This window comes from Herpailurus yagouaroundi, unplaced genomic scaffold, assembly GCF_014898765.1.
Source record: "Herpailurus yagouaroundi ecotype Mexico unplaced genomic scaffold, PumYag 184, whole genome shotgun sequence".
In the NCBI taxonomy this organism is placed as follows: domain Eukaryota; kingdom Metazoa; phylum Chordata; class Mammalia; order Carnivora; family Felidae; genus Herpailurus; species Herpailurus yagouaroundi.
In genome coordinates, this window is record NW_024412415.1 from 16,133,023 (window position 1) to 16,152,620 (window position 19,598).

General features: G+C 37.7%; 1 protein-coding gene across 5 annotated transcripts in view; it reads right to left on the reverse strand.

Moving 5' to 3' along the window:
- ATP8B4 (ATPase phospholipid transporting 8B4 (putative)) overlaps positions 1-19,598 on the reverse strand; it is a 257,973-nt gene that overhangs the window by 224,313 nt on the left and 14,062 nt on the right. For all 5 annotated transcript variants that reach the window (XM_040492661.1, XM_040492662.1, XM_040492659.1 and 2 more), the window contains exon 2: positions 13,328-13,396. In XM_040492661.1, coding sequence (XP_040348595.1) covers positions 13,328-13,355 — 28 coding nt within the window. In that variant the 5' untranslated portion in view covers positions 13,356-13,396. The remainder of the gene's footprint in view (positions 1-13,327; positions 13,397-19,598) is intronic.

A 19,598-nucleotide genomic window follows, 5' to 3' on the forward strand; every position in this document is an offset into this window, starting at 1 on the left:
GATGTATCTTCTAAATTACATGCCTGAACTACTATTAGAGTAAATATTCAAGGGGAAAAAAAAATCAGCAACACTATAGGAATAGATTGTCAGGTTGGAAGACAATGTGGACAAGATGACTGAAGATCCTTCTAATTCCCAAGTTTTATCATTCTGTACAACTTAAAGCTATATCAATAGAATTATTAGATCAAAGACAGTAGCAATTGGGAATAAAGTATAACATTAGGCAAGATGTCACGATAGGCACTGTAGATTTAAGAGTCATCTCCAAAGAAATAAGCAGAAGAAGAGGAGTACTCTGAGGAACACATTATACATAGAGAAAAGTATAGAACACTGAACCAGGGGAAATTTCCACCACTGAGGTCCAGTGAAGGAGACAGGGTCATAGCACGCTGAGAAGCAAGAATTTCCACAAGAATCATGAAGACCAGGAAAAAAGAGCATTCAAGGAGAAAATAGCCACCACCCCCCAAACCCATTGAGAAGTGATAAAGGATGTTGTTGAGGATCAGCCCTCTTTAGATAGTCTCCAGTGACTAGTGGTTCTTTAACAGCAGCCCAAGCTAGTCCACATCCTGAGTAATAAAACATCAGATTGCTCAAAGCCTACCCAATACCACAATTGAAAAAACTTAGAGCAGCACACAATTTTGCAAAGTGTATGAGAGCCAGAAGACATTTCTTTTCTACACTTTCTATTTGCAACTGTGCACAGGGACTATAAAGGCAAAATTTTAAGTACATAGTGTACTCTCTATGGAGAAAAAAAGACTTCTATTTCAAAGAAATTTAAGCAAGACATAAAAATCTAGAATGTAAATAGGACTAGGAACACTAACGCTGCTCCTCCTTCTCTTCCAGTTAAAAAACTGATGAACCTATGAATGGAAAGCTTATGCCCTGAAATACTTAGGATGAGCAGCAAAGATTTAGTCTCTGGATTAATTCTATCATCTTTTGCATAGAATTTTACTAAAGTGAAATGGAAGGAATTGGGAATTTCCCCCTCATCTCTAGTGGTACCAAATAAAATTTCCCATGTCCTGTTTCCTCTGGACACCAAAATGTTATTAAAACATACAGGAAAATTCATTAGAAAATCCTAACCCCAAAGTTATGAGAGTTTTTGCAAAACCAGCACTGTTCTTAGTGTATCATTGGTTAGTACTGATTATCACTTCATTCTAATAGCCTCATTTTCAGTTAAACTAAGAAAATAGATGATTTTGAAAAAAATTTCATTTTCTTCAAATTATTATATTAAACAAAAACCAAGCTCAAACAACAACTATCACCTTCACAAGTATAACTGCAAAAGTACTTAAGAAAGAACTTTTGGATTTATCATTGTTCCATAAGGGATAAACGCAAGCAGAAATAACACTCTTTAAACACATATTAAAATATATACATGTACTTTTACATGCATTGATACGGTGCCACCAGGTAGTTTCCATGTCTTCTTTATCTTTATAATCAATCCTCTACCGCAGGACCAACCCACTACCTGATAAATAGTATATGATCACAATAATGCCTGAGAAGCAGAAGGATAAATTTCAGCAAAAAAAAAAAAAAAAAATACCTCCTTTGCAAGCACAAGAGATGCATTGCCTAGGGCCCACAATACTTTTAGGGACACATAAAAATGTTTAAATTTTAATTTATTTTAAAATTAGAAGAAAAAAATGAATATAGCAGTAATACATTATACTTGTCTTTATACACACAATTGTAAACTACAGTTTTTAATATTTTGTGGAGGAATGGGCCAACAAAATGTCAATGAAAGAAATAACGTGGGGGCGCCTGGGTGGCTCAGTCGGTTAAGCGTCCGACTTCGGCTCAGGTTATGATCTCACGGTTGGTGAGTTCAAGCCCCGCGTCGGGCTCTGTGCTGACAGCTCAGAGCTTGGAGCCTGTTTCCGATTCTGTGTCTCCCTCTCTCTCTCTGACCCTCCCCCGTTCATGCTCTGTGTCTGTCTCAAAAATAAATAAACGTTAAAAAAAAAATTTAAAAAAAAAGAAAGAAAGAATGTGACCTGTCACACCCCATAAACATACTGAGCAAGGGCTTCCCTGTGGACTAATGCATGCTGGCTCCACAACCTCCTTGGTTCTTTGGAAACAAGAAAAGCTTTAGCTAGGTTAAAGAAAGCCTTTATTACCTACTTCTTTTCCTTCCTATGTTACCAAACTACATGAAATCTCAATTAAGAATTTTACACAAGAATAATGCTCTTCATAGGCTTTAAAATGATTTGTCTTGGGCCTCCCATATAAGCTATATGGAAAGGGTGAATTATCAAGAACAGAGAACTTCCAGGGAAGATGGTTCAGGAGAACCCTAAGCTCATCTTGTCTCAGGGATACAAACTAGATAACAGCCACATCAGTTTAAATAACCCAGAAACCACCACAAGTGTGGCACAACAAACTCCACAGCTAAATATAAAGAGGACACATCAAAGAGGGTAGAAGTGGGGAGACACAGTCAGGATCTCAACAGACCCATGGGCCTTTCCATGGAAGGAGTGACTCCACAGGTGCTGAGATTGGAATGGAACAGACCCTCACAACGGGCACCCCAGGCCCAGAGAATCCCCATAACATTTGGCAATGAAAACCAGAGGGGTATAATTTTGCAAGTTATTTTAACCATCAGAATTCAACACCTGGAACTTGAAAAGTCAGCCTGTTCTACTCTGGGAGAGTCAGGAGGGAGGACAATATGGAACTGAGTCCCTACCCTAAAACAGCGCAACAAACATTCCCGAGGACATGCATGAAGCACAGAAGCACCTGTTTGAAAAACGCCTGGAGTTTACAGGAGGGCTACTTATTTATAATCTCAGAGATTATACTGGAGAAACAGGGGTCCTTGGGAGATGCCTCAAGGAATAAAGAAGACAGTGGGCACCATTTCCCTCCCCTGCCCCTCAGTCTAGACAGAGACCTACAGGAACCAGCACAGCACCAACACTGGCTATCTAGCTTGCTAATAGCTGTGCCCTTCCCCAGCATTCTCCAGGGTCCAGACCTCACTTTCAGGTTCTCTCTCAAACACGACCCAGGCACAAACTTTGTTAACACCAGTGCCCGCCCCCAGTACTTATGTGGATCCACCCCCTCCAATATGCCCTTGACCAGAGCCTACCCAAAATGGTGCCACAAACCTGGCAGTATGCAAGCATCCCCAACAGCGGCCCGCACCACTCCAAAGGGACTCCTGCCCCAGGGAGAGGGGAAGATAACCACACACCCCCATCCAACCGTGGCCCTAGCAGTGGGCTGGGGAAAGACATCAGGTCTGACTGCAGGCCCTGTCTACCAACAAAAGCTTCTAAGGGGACAACACAGGAAAAGCACCCTGCAGTTCAGTGCTACTGTATCTGTAGAAAATGCCTGACCTGACTCAAGCCCAAGGCAGCCCCAGACTGGCCCACTAACAACACAGTGACCAAACCCTGCCCACAACAGGCAAAGACGGCCATTGCAGACAACCGGAATGGAAGCAAATGTAGCTAGGCTACAACAGCATGGTGCACACAACACACATAGGAGATACCTCTGAAGCACCAGCTGCTGGTGAAGAAGGGACACTGCATTGCAGGGCACTACAAGACCTCTTCTTCATGATGCCTCTACACATAGAAACACACAGAAACAGACACAATTACACAAAATGAGGAGATAGAGGATATGCTCCAAATGAAACAAGAGGACAGAATCACAGCAAGAGACCTAAACAAAATGAAGGTAAGTAAAATGCCTGATAGAGAATTTAATGTAGTGGTCAGAAAGATACTCACTGGACCCAAGAAAGACTGAAAGACCTCAGTGAGACCTCCAACAAAGAGATAAAGAACATTAAAAGGAACCAGAGATACAGAACTCAATAACTGAAATTAAAAATACACTAAATGAAACCAAAAATACACTAAATGGGGAATGAACAGTAGACTACAGGAAACAGAAGACTGGATCATGACCTGGAAGACAGAGTAATGGAAAATAATCCAGCTGAATAGGAGAGAGAAAAATTCATTTTTCTTTATTTTAGAGAGAGAGCACAAGTGAGGGAGAAGGATAGAGGGAGAGAGAGAGAATCTTAAGCAGTTTCCATGCTCAGCATGGAGCCCAACACAGGTCTCAATCCCACAACCCTGGAATCATAACCTGAGCTGAAATCAAGAGTCAGATGCTCAAACAGCTAGCCACCTAGGTGCCCCCAAGAAGAAAAATAACTTTAAAAAAAATGAAAATAGACTTAGGGAACTCAGCAACACCATCAAGCATAATAACATTTGCATTATAGGGACCCCAGAAGGAGAAAAGAGGCAAGGGGGCAGAAAATTCATTTCAAGAAATAATACCTGGAAAGTTCTCAAATCTTGGGGAGGAAACAGAATTCCAGATGCAGGAAGCACAGAGAGCCACCAACAAAAATTGACCCAAGAAGATGCACACCAAAACACATAGAAATTAAAATAGCAACAAGTAGTGACAATGAAAAAATTTGAAAAGCAGCAAGAGAAAAGTAAAATTACATACAAGGGAAACCCCATAAGGCTATCAGATGATTTTCTGGCAGTAACTTTGCAGGCCAGAAGGGAGTGAAATGATATATTCAAAGTGATGGAAGAAAAAACTGCAGCTAAAAATACTCTATCCAACAAGGCTATCATTCAGAATAGAAGGAGAGATAAAGAGTTTCTCAGACAAACAAAAATTAAAGGAGTTCATTACCACTAAACCAGCCCTTTGCTTGAGTGGAAAGGAAAAACCATAAGTATGAATAAGAAAAGTAGGAAGCCCAAAAGAAATAAAAAATAGGTGTATTTTTAAAAATCAGTCAAGAGATCACAAAATAAAAGGATATAAAGTATAACACCATATACCTGAGCCTGGGGAGGGAGAACACTAACGAATGGGTTCAAACTGAAGTGAACATCAACTTAATATAGACCACTATATGCCTAAAATGTCACATATAACCTAATAGTAACCACAAATAAAATACTGATAATATATATGCAAACAATAAGAGAAAGGAATCCAAGTGTATCACTAAAGAAAGCTAGTAAACCATGAGAGAAGACAATAAGACAAGAAAGGAACAGAGAAAAACTACAAAAACCACCATACTAACAAAATGGCAAATAAGCACATACATATCAATGACTACTTTGAATTTAGGTAGACTAAATGTTCTAATCAAAAGAAACAGGATGACAGAATGGATTTAAAAAAAAAAAAAAAGCAAGCCCCATCTATATGCCACCTACAAGAGACTCATTTCAGACCTAAAGGCACCTGTAGATTCAAAGTGAAGGAATGGAGAAGCATTTATCATGCAGATGAAAGTGAAAAGAAAGCAGAGGTAGCAATACTTATATCAGACAAAATAAACTTTAAAACAAAGACTGTAATAAGAGACAAAGGAGGACACTATACAATCATAAAACAATCCAACAAGAAGATATAACAATTGTAAATATTTATGTACCTGACACAGGTGTACCCAAATACATAAAGCAGCTAATAACAAACATAAAGGAAGTAATCAACAGTAATACAGCAATATTAGGGGATTTTAACACCCCACTTACACCAATGGACAGATGATGCAAGCAGAAAATCAACAAGGAAAGAATGGCTTTGAATGATACACTGGACCACATGTATCTAACATATATTCAGAACATTCCATTCTAAAACAGTAGAATATACATTCTTGTCAAGTCCACATAGAACATTCTCCAGATAGATCACATATTAGGCACAAATCAAGACTCAGGGCACCTGGGTGGCTAAGTCAGTTGAGCATCCAACTTCAGCTCAGGTCATGATCTCATGGTTCGCGAGTTCAAGCCCTGCATCAGGTTTGCTGCTGCCAGAGCAGAGCCCACTTCAGAACCTCTGCCCCCACCTCCCATCTCTGTTCCTTCCCTGCTCTCATTCTCACTCTCTCAAAAATGAATAAACGTTTATTTTTTTAAAAAAAGATTCAAGAAATTCAAAAAGATTGCAATCAAACCATGCATCTTTTCCAACCACAACACTATGAAACTAGAACTTAACCAGAAAAAAAAAAATCTGATTAGAGAATACCTGAAGGTAAATAACATGCTACTGAACAATGAACGAGTCAACAATCAAAGAGGGTATCAAAAAATACAGGGAAACAAATGTAAATGAAAACACAATGGTCCAAAATCTTTGGGATGCAGCAAATCTGTTCTCAGAGGGATGCTTACAGCAATACAGGTCTGCTTAAGGAGCAAGAAATCTCAACTAAACAACCTAACCTCACACCTAAAGGAGCTAGAAATAGAAAGTAGAAAGAAAGAAATAGTAAAGATTAAAGAAGAAAAACAAAATAGAAACTAAAAAAAAAACCAATAGAACACATCAAAACCAGGAGTTGGTTCTTCGAAAAGATCGATAAAACTGACACCACAGAAATACAAAAGATTATCAGAGAATATTATGAAAAAATTAGAGTCCAACAAATTAGACAACTTAGAAGAAATGGATACATTCCTAGAAACATATAACCTCCCGAAACTGAATCAGGAAGAAACAGAAAATTTGAATAGACCAATTACCAATATGAAAATTGAATCAGTTGTCAAAAAACTCCCAAAAAACAAAAGTCTAGGATCAGACAGTTTCACAGGTGAATTCTATCTAACATTTAAAGAGGAGTTAGTAACTGTTCTTCTCAAACTATTCCATAAAATAGAAGAGGAAGGAAAGTTTCCAAATTCATTCTATGAGGCCAGCATTACCCTGATACCAAAACCAGATAAAGACACCACAAAAAAAGAGAACTACAAGCCAATATCTCTGATGAACATAGATGCAAAAATCCTGAACAAAATACTAGCAAACCAAATTTAACAATACATTTGAAAAATTGTACACCATGATAAAGTAGATTTATTCCCAGAATGCAAAGGTGGTTCAATATCCACAAAGCAATCACTGTGATACATCACATTAGTAAAAGAAAGGATAGAAACAATCATTATACAATCATTATAATAGATGCAGAAAAAGCATTTGACAAAGTATAGCATCCATTCATGATTAATAAATAAAATAAAAAACCTCTCAACAAGTTAGGTTTAGAGGAAACATACCTCAATGTAATAAAAACCCACAGCTAACATCATACTTGACGGTGAAAAACTGAGAGCTTTTGTCCAAGATCAGGAAGAAGACAAGGAGGTCCACTGTCTCCACTTTTATTCAACATAGTACTACAAGTCCTAGTCACAACAGTAAGACATGAAACAAAACTATCCAAATTGGTAAAGAAGTAAAACTTCCACAATTTGTAGATGACATGATACTGTATGTAGAAAACCTTTAAAGACTCTACCAAAAAACTACCAGAAAGAACTATTAGAATTCATAAATAAATGAATTCAGTAAAATTGTAGGATACAAAATCAACATGCAGAAATCTGTAGCATTTCCATACACTACAAATGAAGTAGCATATAGAAAAATTAAGAAAACAGTCCCATTTATAATTGCACCAAATACAATAAAATACCTAAGAATAAACTTAAGCAAGGAGGTGAAAGATCTGTACTCTGAAAACTATAAAAAGTTGATGAAAGAAATTAAAGACAACACAAACAAATGAAAAAAATTTCTAAGCTCATGTTTTGGAGGAAAAAATATTGTTAAAATGTCCATAGCACCCAAAGAAATCTATACATTTAATACAATTTCTATCAAAATACCAACAGCATTTTTCCCCGAACTAGAACACCCAATCCTAAAATTTGTATGGAATGTCCCTAAGTGGCCAAAGCAATCTTGAAAAAGAAAAAAACTGGAGGCATCACAATCCCAGATTTCAATATATACCACAAGGCTATAATACTCAAAACAGTATGGTACTGGCACAAAAAATACACACATAGAGTGGCTCGGTCAGTTAAGCATCTAACTATTGATTTTGGCTCAGGTCATGATCTCACAGTTTCAGGAGTTCAAGCCCCATTTCTTGTTCTGCTCCGACAGTGCAGAGCCTGCTTCGGATTCTCCCTCTCTGTCTGCCCCTCCCCCATTTGCACTCTCTCTGTCTCTCTCAAACAAATAAACTTTATTTAAAAAAACATAGACACATAGATCAATGGAACAGAATAGAAAACCCAGAAATAAACCCACAATTATATGGTCAATCAATTTTCAACAAAGGAGGCAAGAATATAAATGGCAAAAAGTCTGTTCGATAAATGGTGTTAGGAAAACCGGACACTACATGCAAAAAAAAAGAAACTGGAACCGCTTTCTCACACCATACACAAAATAAACTCAAAATGGAGCAAGGACCTAAATGTGAGGCCTGAAACCATAAAAATCCAAGAAGAGAGCACAGGCAGTAATTTCCTGGATATTAGCTGTAGCAATATTTTTCTAGATATGTCTCCTGAAGCAAGGGAGACAAAAGCAAAAATTAACTATTGGGACTACATCAAAATAAAAACCTTCTGCACAGCAAAGGAAACAATCAACAAAACTAAGTGACAACCAACTGAATGGAGGAAGAGATTTGCAAATGACATATCTGATAAAGGGTTAGTATCCAAAATATATAAAGAATTTATGCAACTCAACATGAAAATAATCCAATTAAAAAATGGTCAGAAGACATGAACAGACATTTCTCCAAAGAAGACATACAGAAGGCCAACAGACACATGAAAAGATGCTCAACATCACTCATCATCAGGGAAATCCAAATCAAAACCACAATTAGATAGCGCCTCACACCTGTCAGAATGACTAACATCAAAAACACAAGAAACAACAAGTGTGGAGAAAAGGAAACCTCATGTGGGTTTGGTGGGAATGCAAACTTGTGTAGCCACTGAGGAAAACAATATGGAGGTTCTTCAAAATATTAAAAATAGAATTACCCTATGACCCAGTAACTGCACTATTGGGTATTTAACTAAAAATACAAAAACACTAATTTGAAGGGATATATGCACCCCTTTGTTTATTGCAGCAATATTTACAATAGCCAAATTATGGAAGCAGCCCAAGTGTTCTTTGGTAGATGAATGGATAAAGAAGAAATGGTGTGTGTGTGTGTGTGTGTGTGTGTGTGTGTGTGTGTGTGTGAATATTATTCAGCCATAAAAAAAAAAAAATGGTATCCTGCCATTTGCAGTGACATGGGTAGAACCAGAAAGTATAATCCTAAGTAAAATAAACCAGAGAAAGATAAACACCTGGTAATTTCACTCATATGTGGAATTTAAGAAACAAATTTAAATGAACAAAGAAAAAGACAAACCAAAAACAGACTTTAACTAGACAGAACTGAAGGTTACCTGAGGGGAGGGGGGAAGAATGGGTGAAACAGACGAAGGAGATAAAGAGTACACTTAGGATGAGCACTGAGTAATGTATCCAATTGTTGAATCACTATACTGTATATGTGAAACAAATATAAAACTATACGTTAACTATACTGGAATTAAAATTTTTAAAAAGAACAGAAAATAGGGGCACCTGGGTAGCTCAGTCGCTTAAGCATCCGACTTCAGCTTGGGTTGTGATCTCACAGTCTCTGAGTTAGAGCCCTGCATCAGGCTCTGTGCTGACAGCTCAGACCCTGGACCCTGCTTCAGATCTTCAGATTCTATGTCTCCCTATCTCTCTCTCTCTACCCCTTCCCCAGTCACACTCTCTCTCTCTCTCTCAAAAATAAACAAACACGAAAAAAAAGGAAAAAAAGAACAGAAAATAGACTCAATTAGCTGGAATTCTTTACATCTTAAAGAATATGAGATTTATATGAATATGATAATAAACAATAAAGCAAACGTGACAAAATTTTTGTTTCCCCACAATACCATGTTTGGGCTTGTTATATTTTCATATACATCACCAATGGCCCAAGCTTCCTGATGATGTTGTGAAAATTTACATAAATGCAAATACATTTTTACTAAATGTTGCAGAAATTAAATATATCAATGAGGTAAAATACAACTTCTGTATGATTTTTTTCCCCTGACCACCCCGGGCTGATTAGAAGGTCTCTAGTCTGTGATCCTCTGGCAAATTTACTACTTGTAGTAATGTTTAACAATTCTTAAGTTATCATTGCTACTGTAAACAACTGTGTAAAGATACATGTATTTTACTGAATTGTAAAAAACCTACTTAAAGTCAAGAAAGAGTGGCACTTCCTAGCCTATTATAGGGGCTCAAAAAATGTTTCTTAACTGACTACATAGCAAATGAATACTTTAGGTTATAATAGCTCTCCAACCTATGACCAAATCTATACGAACTGATATAACCCAAAGATGCATCATTCCCAATCATGATGATGCAAAGGATGGTGTCAGCTTTCTCCAAAAATCTGCGCCAGAGAAGATACAGACCCAGATGTGTGGCCAAAACATTTAGCCTCATTATACAGAAATGACTATTGGTCGATAAAATGAAATTCTATGTGAGGAAGATCAGAAAGTTGCATTACTCATAAAAAACACTAGTTGTCCACTAAAAAACAAATTATCTATATGGTATTTGTGCCAAAAATGTACAATCCAAATATGTTTAGGAGTTGGACTGGACTTTTCCAAAATTCTATACAATGAAAAACTGTTCTAAATTTAGAAGAAAACAAAGGGACTAAAAGCCAAACACAATGTGTGAACATCCATTAGATACTATACCAAAAATAAAAACCAGCTCTGAAAGATAGTATGTTTTAGGGACAAATGGAGAAATTGAAAAAGAGAATCTATGTCATTAACTAAAGTTATACTTTTTGGGTGTTGTGACAATCTTGTAGACAAGAATGTCCTTGTTGTTAGAAGATTTTCTAGGGATGCAAGGATGATTCAGTAGCCACAAATCAATCAGTGTGATACACCACATCAACAAAAATGAAGGATAAAATCAAATGATCATCTCAACAGTTACAGAAAGAGCATTCAACAAAATTTAACATTCATGATAAAAAAAAAAAACTTCAGCAAAGTGGATATAGAGGGCACATATCTCAACGTAATAAGGGCCATGTACGACAAACCCACAGCTAACATCATCCTCAGTGGTGAAAAGCTAAAAATGTTTCCTCTAAGACCAGGAGCAAGACAAGGATGTCCAATCTTGCCACTTTTATTCAACACAGTACTGGAAGTCCTAGCCACAGCAATCAAATAAGAAAAAGAAATTAAAGGCACTCAAACTGGTAAAGAAGAAGTAAAATTGTCACTATTTGCAGCTGACAATAAACAATTGGGACTATATCAAACTAAAGGCTTTTGCACAGTGAAGAAAACCATCAACAAAACAAAAAGGCAACCTACTGAGTGGGAGAAGATATCTGTCAATGATATATCTGGTAAGGGGTTAACATCCAAAATATTTAAATAATTCATACAACTTGAGATAAAAAAATTCCAAGTAAAAATGGGAAGAGGACTTGAACAGACATTTTTCTAAAGACATACAGATGGCCAACAGACACATGAAAAGATGCTCAATATCACTAAGCATCAGGGAAATGCAAATCAAAACCACAATTAGATAGCACTTCACATCTGTCAGAATAGTAGAATCAAACAGACAAGAAATAAGAAGTGGTGGTGAGGATGTGGAGAACAGGGAACCCTCGTGTACTATTTGTGGAAAGGTCAATTGGTACAACCACTATGAAAAACAATATAGAGTTTCCTCAAAAGATTAAAAATAGAAATACCAGGGTGCCTGGATGGCTCAGTTGGTTGAGCATCTGACTTTGGCTCAGATCATGATTTCACAGTTCATGGGTTTGAGCTCTGCATTGGGCTCTCTGCATCAGCGCGGAGCCCACTTTGGATTTCTCTCTGCACACCACCCCCCCACTCATGCTCTCTCTCTCTAAAAAATAAACATTAAAAAAAAAAAATAGAAGTACCATACCATCCACCAATTCCACCTCTGGTTATTTACCCCCAAAAAACAAAAACTCTCATTCAAAAAGACATATGCACTCCTATGTTTACTGCAGCATTATTTACAATAGCAAAGATGGAAGCAACCCAGTGCCTACCAACAGATGAATAAAGATATGCTACACACACACACACACACACACACACACACACACACACACACACTGGAATACTACTCAGTCATTAGAAAGAATGAAATCTTGCCATTTGGGACAACACGAATGGACCTAGATGGTATTAAGTTTACTGAAATACATCAGACAGAGGAAGACAAAACCGTATGATTTTACTTATATGTGGAATCAAAAAAAACAGATGAACAAACAAAGAAAAATAGAAACAGACTCATAAATACAGAGAACTGGTGGTCCCCAGAGGGAAAGGAGAGTTAAAAAGTACAAACTTCCAATTATAAAATAAGTCACAGAAATATGAATTGTTACATAGGGAAAATGGTAAATAATACCATAATAATTTTGCACGGTGACAGATGGTAATTACACTTACCACAATGAATATTTTGTAATATATATAAATGTCAAATCACTATGCTGTACACCTGAAACTAATATAATATTGTATGCCAACTATATTTCAGTTAAAAATAAATAATTTGGGGGGTACCTGGGGGGCTCAGTTGATTGAGCATCTAACTTCGGCTCAGGTCATGATCTCGCAGTTTGTGAGTTTGAGCCCAGCATTGGGCTCTGTGCTGACAGCTCAGAGCCTGGAGCCTGCTTCGGATTCTGTGTCTCCTCCTCTCTCTGCCCCTCCCACATTCATGCTCTGTCTCTCTCTGTCTCTCAATAATAAATAAACATTTTTAAAAAATTTTTTAATCAATCAATCAATAAATAATTTGGGGGCACCTGGGTGACTCAGTCAGTTAAGCATCCAGCTCTTGAGTTTGGCTCAAGACATGATCTCATGGTTCTTGGTTTCGAGCCTCGCATCGGGCTCTGCACTGGCTGACAGTATGAAGCCTGCGGGGGAATCTCTCTCCAGCCCTCTCTTTCTGCCCCTCCCCCACTCACTCTATCACTCTGTCTCAAAATGAATAAATAAACTTTAAAATAAATAAATAAATATTTTTTTAAGAACACAAGGGAACTTTCTGGGGTGATAGAAATTTTCTGTATCTAGTTTTAGGGTAGTACAGACAGGTGTACACACAATTGTCAAAACTCATCAAACTGAATACTTAAGATTTGGCTATTTTTGTACATAAATTACACCTCTACAAAACAAAATGAAAGGAGTTTAAAAAGTAAAATAATAAAATTAAAATTAAAAGTCAGATTCACTTTGTGTCATCTGAAGAGCTCAACACTTACCAAGTGATTTCTTTTTACTGCAGAACATTATTGCAGCTGATTATTTTTCACCAGGGTTCAACAGTTGATCTATGTAGAAAACAAGAAAAGTACACAACATTAGTATTTGTAAAAATGCCCATTAACCATAAGTTTACACCTTTTAACTTTCTTCCTTGTCAAATATAGATGACTAGGAATCACTGACAAAATCGCAAATAACAGATTCCATTTATCTTATGTAGATAATAATTCTACACAAAAATAATCTATTCGTATCATAGACACTATATGAAACAACATAAGGTAAGCCCAAATGTGCCATTCAATTGGGCATTAAAATTAAGCCAAATTTTCTAATTTATCTCAAACTCTATGAATCAGAACATAACAGGGGTAAAGCTACAGCATCTACTTTTTATTCAAATGTCATTAGATGACTCCTTCCCACAGCTAGCACTGGGAATCACTGCTAAATTGTGGGAGCTACATAGGAACCTAAATTATTGGCCAGGCTCAAGGGAAACAAAATGCAACTCAAAAATGTTCCTCAATTTATTCTGTGCATAGTCTTCCCCAGGTAGTTACCCAAAAAAAGCCAGAATAATGTCGTTATCATCTTTCAATTTTTCCCTACATGTGTTCTAATTTCCTTCATATGGCAAACTCTATTAAATATTTAGAATGAATATATAAAGGGGCAAAAAAAGGATTTCAAACATTTAGAACCCAATAGACTGTGGAAATGAAAATGAACCCAGGAAACATTTCAAAGACATGACCGGGTAGGCAGAGGTGCTGAATACATGTTCTTTCGGTTTCAAAGAGAAACAACTTCCTTGATTCCAGCTCAAAGAAGTAGTGTGGCAGGATGCAATAAACACACATGAAGAAGTTGGTCAGTCATATAGAGATCAGAGGAGAGGAACAATAACGCTTATGGCTTAGCAGTTACAAGACAGGGGGATGCAGAAAAAATTCATCAATGCCTATTGCTCTAATACATATCTCTCAGAGTCTAAAAAGACTGAAACCATCAATATTTCTTCCTGTCATGCCCCCAGATCCACAAGTTCCCATCTGCCCCCTCCAGGAAAAGCAGCAGCCTGCTGAGGGCACACCTAGTCCTGAATGTGCCTGACAAATAGTACTACTGGCATTTTGTGAGACCTACTGCTTTTCTAGGGACTAGATATTAAAATGATGAATCTACTAAGAAAATAGGGCAACTGCTGCCAGGTGCTGCTAGTAGGGATAAGTCCTTAAATATTAAATGTAAATCACTAACTCTTCTGTTTCTCCCCCCATACCTTCTACCAACTGTGCTGCCCTAGATGAGCCCTCTGCTGCCTCCTTGCCATGTACCCCACCACAGCCTCAGGCATCTGGTTGCCTCTAGGAAAGCCTGCTGACCAGTGATTGCTTTTCCCTGCATTGCTCAGAACAGGTTTCCCTGCTCCAGCCTTAGCCACCTACAGGCCAGGGTCCACAAGGAAGCACAATCATTGATATAAAAGATAAATGACATCTGTGACAGCGCTGACAAAAACCCCCAATCACTTCCCGATGGCCTTAGCGGAAAAAAAAAAGACCAAGGGGAGCCTGGGTGGCTCAGTGGGTTAAGCATCTGACTCTTGGTTTCGGCTCAGGAAATGATCTCACAGTTCATGTGATAGAGTACCACATAGGGCTCCATGCTGACAGTGCAGACCCTGCTTGGGATTCTTTCTCTCCCTCTATCTCTGCCCCTCCCCCACTCACTCGTGTGCACATGCTCACTTGTGTGCTCGCTCTTTCTCTCTCAAAATAAATACACATTAAAAAAAAGAAAAGAAAGGCCAAATTCTAACATGACTCCTTGGATGTTCCACATCCTTGGATGTCCCTGTTCATTTTTCTAGCCTGATTTCTCCTCATAGCCCCCTCTCCTCCTTGCATCCCCTCATGTTTATACTCCAGAAATACCCAGTTCAGCTTATTTCCAGCTAGGAGCCCAGCACATGCTCTTCCCTTTGCCTATAGCCACCTAACTCCATCCAATCTCTTAACCAGACTAACTCCTACTTATATTTCCAATATCAATTCATACATCACTTCCTCTATGAGGCCTCTCTGATCCCCCAAATCAGAGATAGAAGCACCACTATGTGCTCTCATGTAATCTAAAAGTTCCCATTTCAGAGCCCCTATCACTCTAGAACATAATCTCCTATTACATTATATTGGCTATATCCTCAGTCCACAAACTCCAGTAGGGCAGGGACTTCATCAGTCAGGTCCACAGTTCTATTTCTAACCTCTAATGTTTGACTGGCATATAGTAATGCTTAATAAATATTTGATAAATGAAAGAATGAATGATGTCTTCAATTTCTATTAGGAATGGACCAAGGGCTTTCAGACACAAGAAGGCGCTTCCCTTGTCTAATTTTTTTATTCAAGTATAATTAACATACAATGTTATATTAGTTTCAAGTATACCACATATTGATTTCACAATTCTATACATTACTCAATGTTCACCACAATAAGTGTAAAGACACTTCCCTTTTAGCAACTATCCCTTCCCAGGACCCAGCCCCATGTTCTAGAATGTCTTAGACCTTCCCAAGCTGGGGACCACCATGCCTTTCTTGTCATCAACTTCTTCTTTCTGGCCAGACCCCATCCTCTTTTATACCCCCATCTCCAGCCTAGGAAAATTGTCAAAGGATGAACAATATTTGCTTAGCAATAGGAATAGTGTTGCAGGCAAACTGAAGAACACAAGAAAGAAGAGAAATTAGCAAAGCTTAGGGAAGAGAACAAAAGGAAGCACTTGAAAGAGAGAGAGAGAAAGAAAGAAGAAAGAAAGAAAGAAAGAAAGAAAGAAAGAAAGAAAGAAAGAAAGAAAGGCACTGAAAGGATGTTTTGAGGTAGGGCCTTCCTACAAGAAATAATAGGTTTTCACTGAAGAATGAAAAAGTGGGTTTTCATTGAAGAATGAATATCTTTGTTCTAAAAAATAGTCACAACAGGGGTGCCTGGATAGCTCAGTGAGTTAAGTGTCTGAGTCTTGATCTCAGCTCATGTCTTGAACTCATGGATTCTGTGACAATGATATCTGGATCTGGTGGCCCCATCTGGCCAGATGGTTAAGGCTCATCTGCAAGTTCTAAGCTAACTTGTTAGGGCTTTAAAATTCTCTCTGGGGACTATGTCAAATGTGTTGTGTTTTCATGGGCTCAGAGTCCCTGGAGCAGGTGAAAGGAATAATGATTCTTTAAGCAAGATGGCAAAAGGGACTCTACACCCTGACAGGTGGCAATTAGAATGCAAGCAGAAGAAAGAAATTCAATCTCTCAGGAAGTTAATAAGAGTACTGGCCACTGGCCAGCTTATTTTTTCTTCTTAATGATTTGCTACAGTGCTTTGAGGGATTAATACTAACAGATACCCATTTCAAAAGATGAATATATAATATAAAGGTAACTAAAAATATATATATATGTGATATCACCCCTCCCCTCTCTTCTTTTAGATCCTTCTGTAAGTACTTCTCATTTTAAAAGCTCCTAATCAAGCAAACATAAAGCAATACCATATTCTTCCTAAAACTACCTCTAAGCCATACAGCTATTTCATTTTTTTTTGTTTGATTTTGTTTTTATTCCGTTACTTTATTTTTTTATTATTATTTTTTTAATTTACATCCAAGTTAGTTAGCAGATAGTGCAACAATGATTTTGGGGGTAGATTCCTTGATGCACCTTACCTATTTAGCCCATCTACCCTCCCACAACCCCTCTAGTAACCCTCTGTTTGTTCTCCATATTTGAGTCTCTTATGTTTTGTCCCCCTCCCTGTTTTTATATCATTTTTGCTTCACTTCCCTTGTGTTCATCTGTTCTGTGTCTTAAAGTCCTCACTTGAGCGAAGTCATACAATATTTGTCTTTCTCTGACTAATTTCACTTAGCATAATACCCTCTAGTTCTATCCACATAGTTGCAAATGGCAGCTATTTCATTTTTAATTTCTCTAATATCACCTTCCAAAGTGTCTTCAAAACCTTTTATTTTAAAGGTACTGAATAAATTTATTTTGTAAATTTTAGCTGTTTTGGCTCTCGTAGAAAATATTCTCTACTGAATAATTCATCCACAATGATAATATGATCACTATTGTATGAATTAATATTTCCATACGATTTGTGAAAGTTATTTCTTATTAATGACCTTCTTCAAGTGTTCTCACTCCCTAAGACATAAAGTTATAATGAAAAGTTAAGAACTGACCTTCAGGCCCATATTGCCTCCAATCCAATATTTTCCTTCTAACAGCACCAATTCCAGGCACACTTAATGGAGGATTCACACTAATACACTAGATGCTAGTTTAACTTTCAGGAAGTGAAATTTAGTACTGTCATTCTTGGACATTTATTAACTCAACAAAATACCCAGCTGACACTCCAGTTCTAAAAGATGTCAGAGGAAAGAAAGTCATCTTTTGTTGAACTTTTGGAGCAATTAAGGTCTAAGGAAATAAACCAATCAGGTGGGAGAAAAGGTTTGCTAACGTGAAATCTAGCTCTAGAAGTAGGAACTCAGGATTCTGAAATTCAACCATTTCCAAGTACTGAAGCAAATAGTATTCATTTACATGCATACATTCCTTGCTTTTGATGTCACCCCAAAATAGAGGAAATGGAAAAACGAAAGCTGCTGGTAGGTCTTATTTAATTCTTGGTTTCATCTTATGCAAGTAATTAAAATGGTGGTTTCCTTGTGTGAAAGTGATGGGGGGGAGGGGGTTACAAAAAAGAGAGATGGGAAAAGAGAAAGACAGAGGAAGGAGTAGCTAACAGCTAAGTAATAGCTAAGGGTTTTTATGTATATTAATTCATTTTCAAAGGCAATGACTACTCTTTTTTTTGAAAACATTGGAAGTTATACTTGCATAAAGGATTTTTTTTTTTTTTTACATTTCCAGTTCAGGTTTTGAATCTTGGTTACAGAAAATAACTCTTCTAATGGAAAAATAACAAAGTCCAAAGAAGACTCTAGTTTGTTCAGGGAAAATAAAGAGTTGGTTTCAAACACCTTGAGACTGAGGGCAATAACAAGACATCCAAGTTAGGAATGCTACTTCAACAGCTGTATGCAAAGGAGAGCATCCTGTCCATAATATGATTCCACAAGGTCTCTACTTATAGTGAAAATGGGTACACTTGAGTGCAGGTGACTCAACATTTTAAACAAAGGATTCAAATGGAGACTCCCTTTAATGATATGAGGTCATTCAACAATCAAGTTATTACAGTTAATTCCCTATGCTCCAATTCCATGATCACCAAGCCACCTGCTGATAATAACTTGCTTTCCCACAGAAGTCTGCCTACAGGGAAAGAGTACACTAGTCATGCATGCTGAAATGAACATTCTGGTCCTCCTGACAGTTATACTACACGTTCTCAATTGTCATTCTTATTTTATATTACCAGTCTCCTGAGCTAGTATTAGTGTAACTCAGAAAGATAAATCTGGTTTTGGTATGCTGTTCAATTGTGGTCAAAAACCTACAGGACAAACAACCCGTTCTGAATGCAATAAACTCATCAAGAGGCCTCCAAGGGAATAGACAGACCACTGACCTGCTTAAGGGGCAGCAGGATGTGGTGGTTGGAAGCTTGTCCTTTAGAGTCAAACAGGCTAACCTTGGATCCCTGCTTTTTCCGCTAACTCATTACAGAATGCAGGGCAAATATACTCTGTAAGCCTCAGAACCTACTGGTTGGACTGTTGGGAATGGGGGCACATGATGAAAAGGCTCATTAGATATTAGTTATCTTGAAGGCACCCTCTGAACTTTCTCTGTCAAAGTATCTACATAAACATTAGGATTAAATGAGCACAGTGAGTCTAACTTCCTTCAGGACATTCTACAATAAAACAAAGCAAATAAGTGTGAATGGATAAGAAATCTTTAAAGAAAAGATGTGTTTGTGGTGGGAGGGAACAGCCCTGTGAATAAACTGAGGGGAGGGAAAACAGTGGGAAGAGAAAGATTGAAAACTCGAGATAGAGGGGTACCTGGGTGGCTCAGTCGGTTAAACAACCAACTTTGGCTCAGGTCATCTGAGATGGAGCCTGCCACCAGGCTCCGTGCTGACAGCACAGAGCCTGCTTAGGATTCTCTCTCTCCCTCTCTCTCTCTGCCCTTCCCCCACTTGTTCTTTCTCTCTCTCCCCCTCTCTTTCAAGAGAAAGAAAGAAAGAAAGAAAGAAAGAAAGAAAGAAAGAAAGAAAGAAA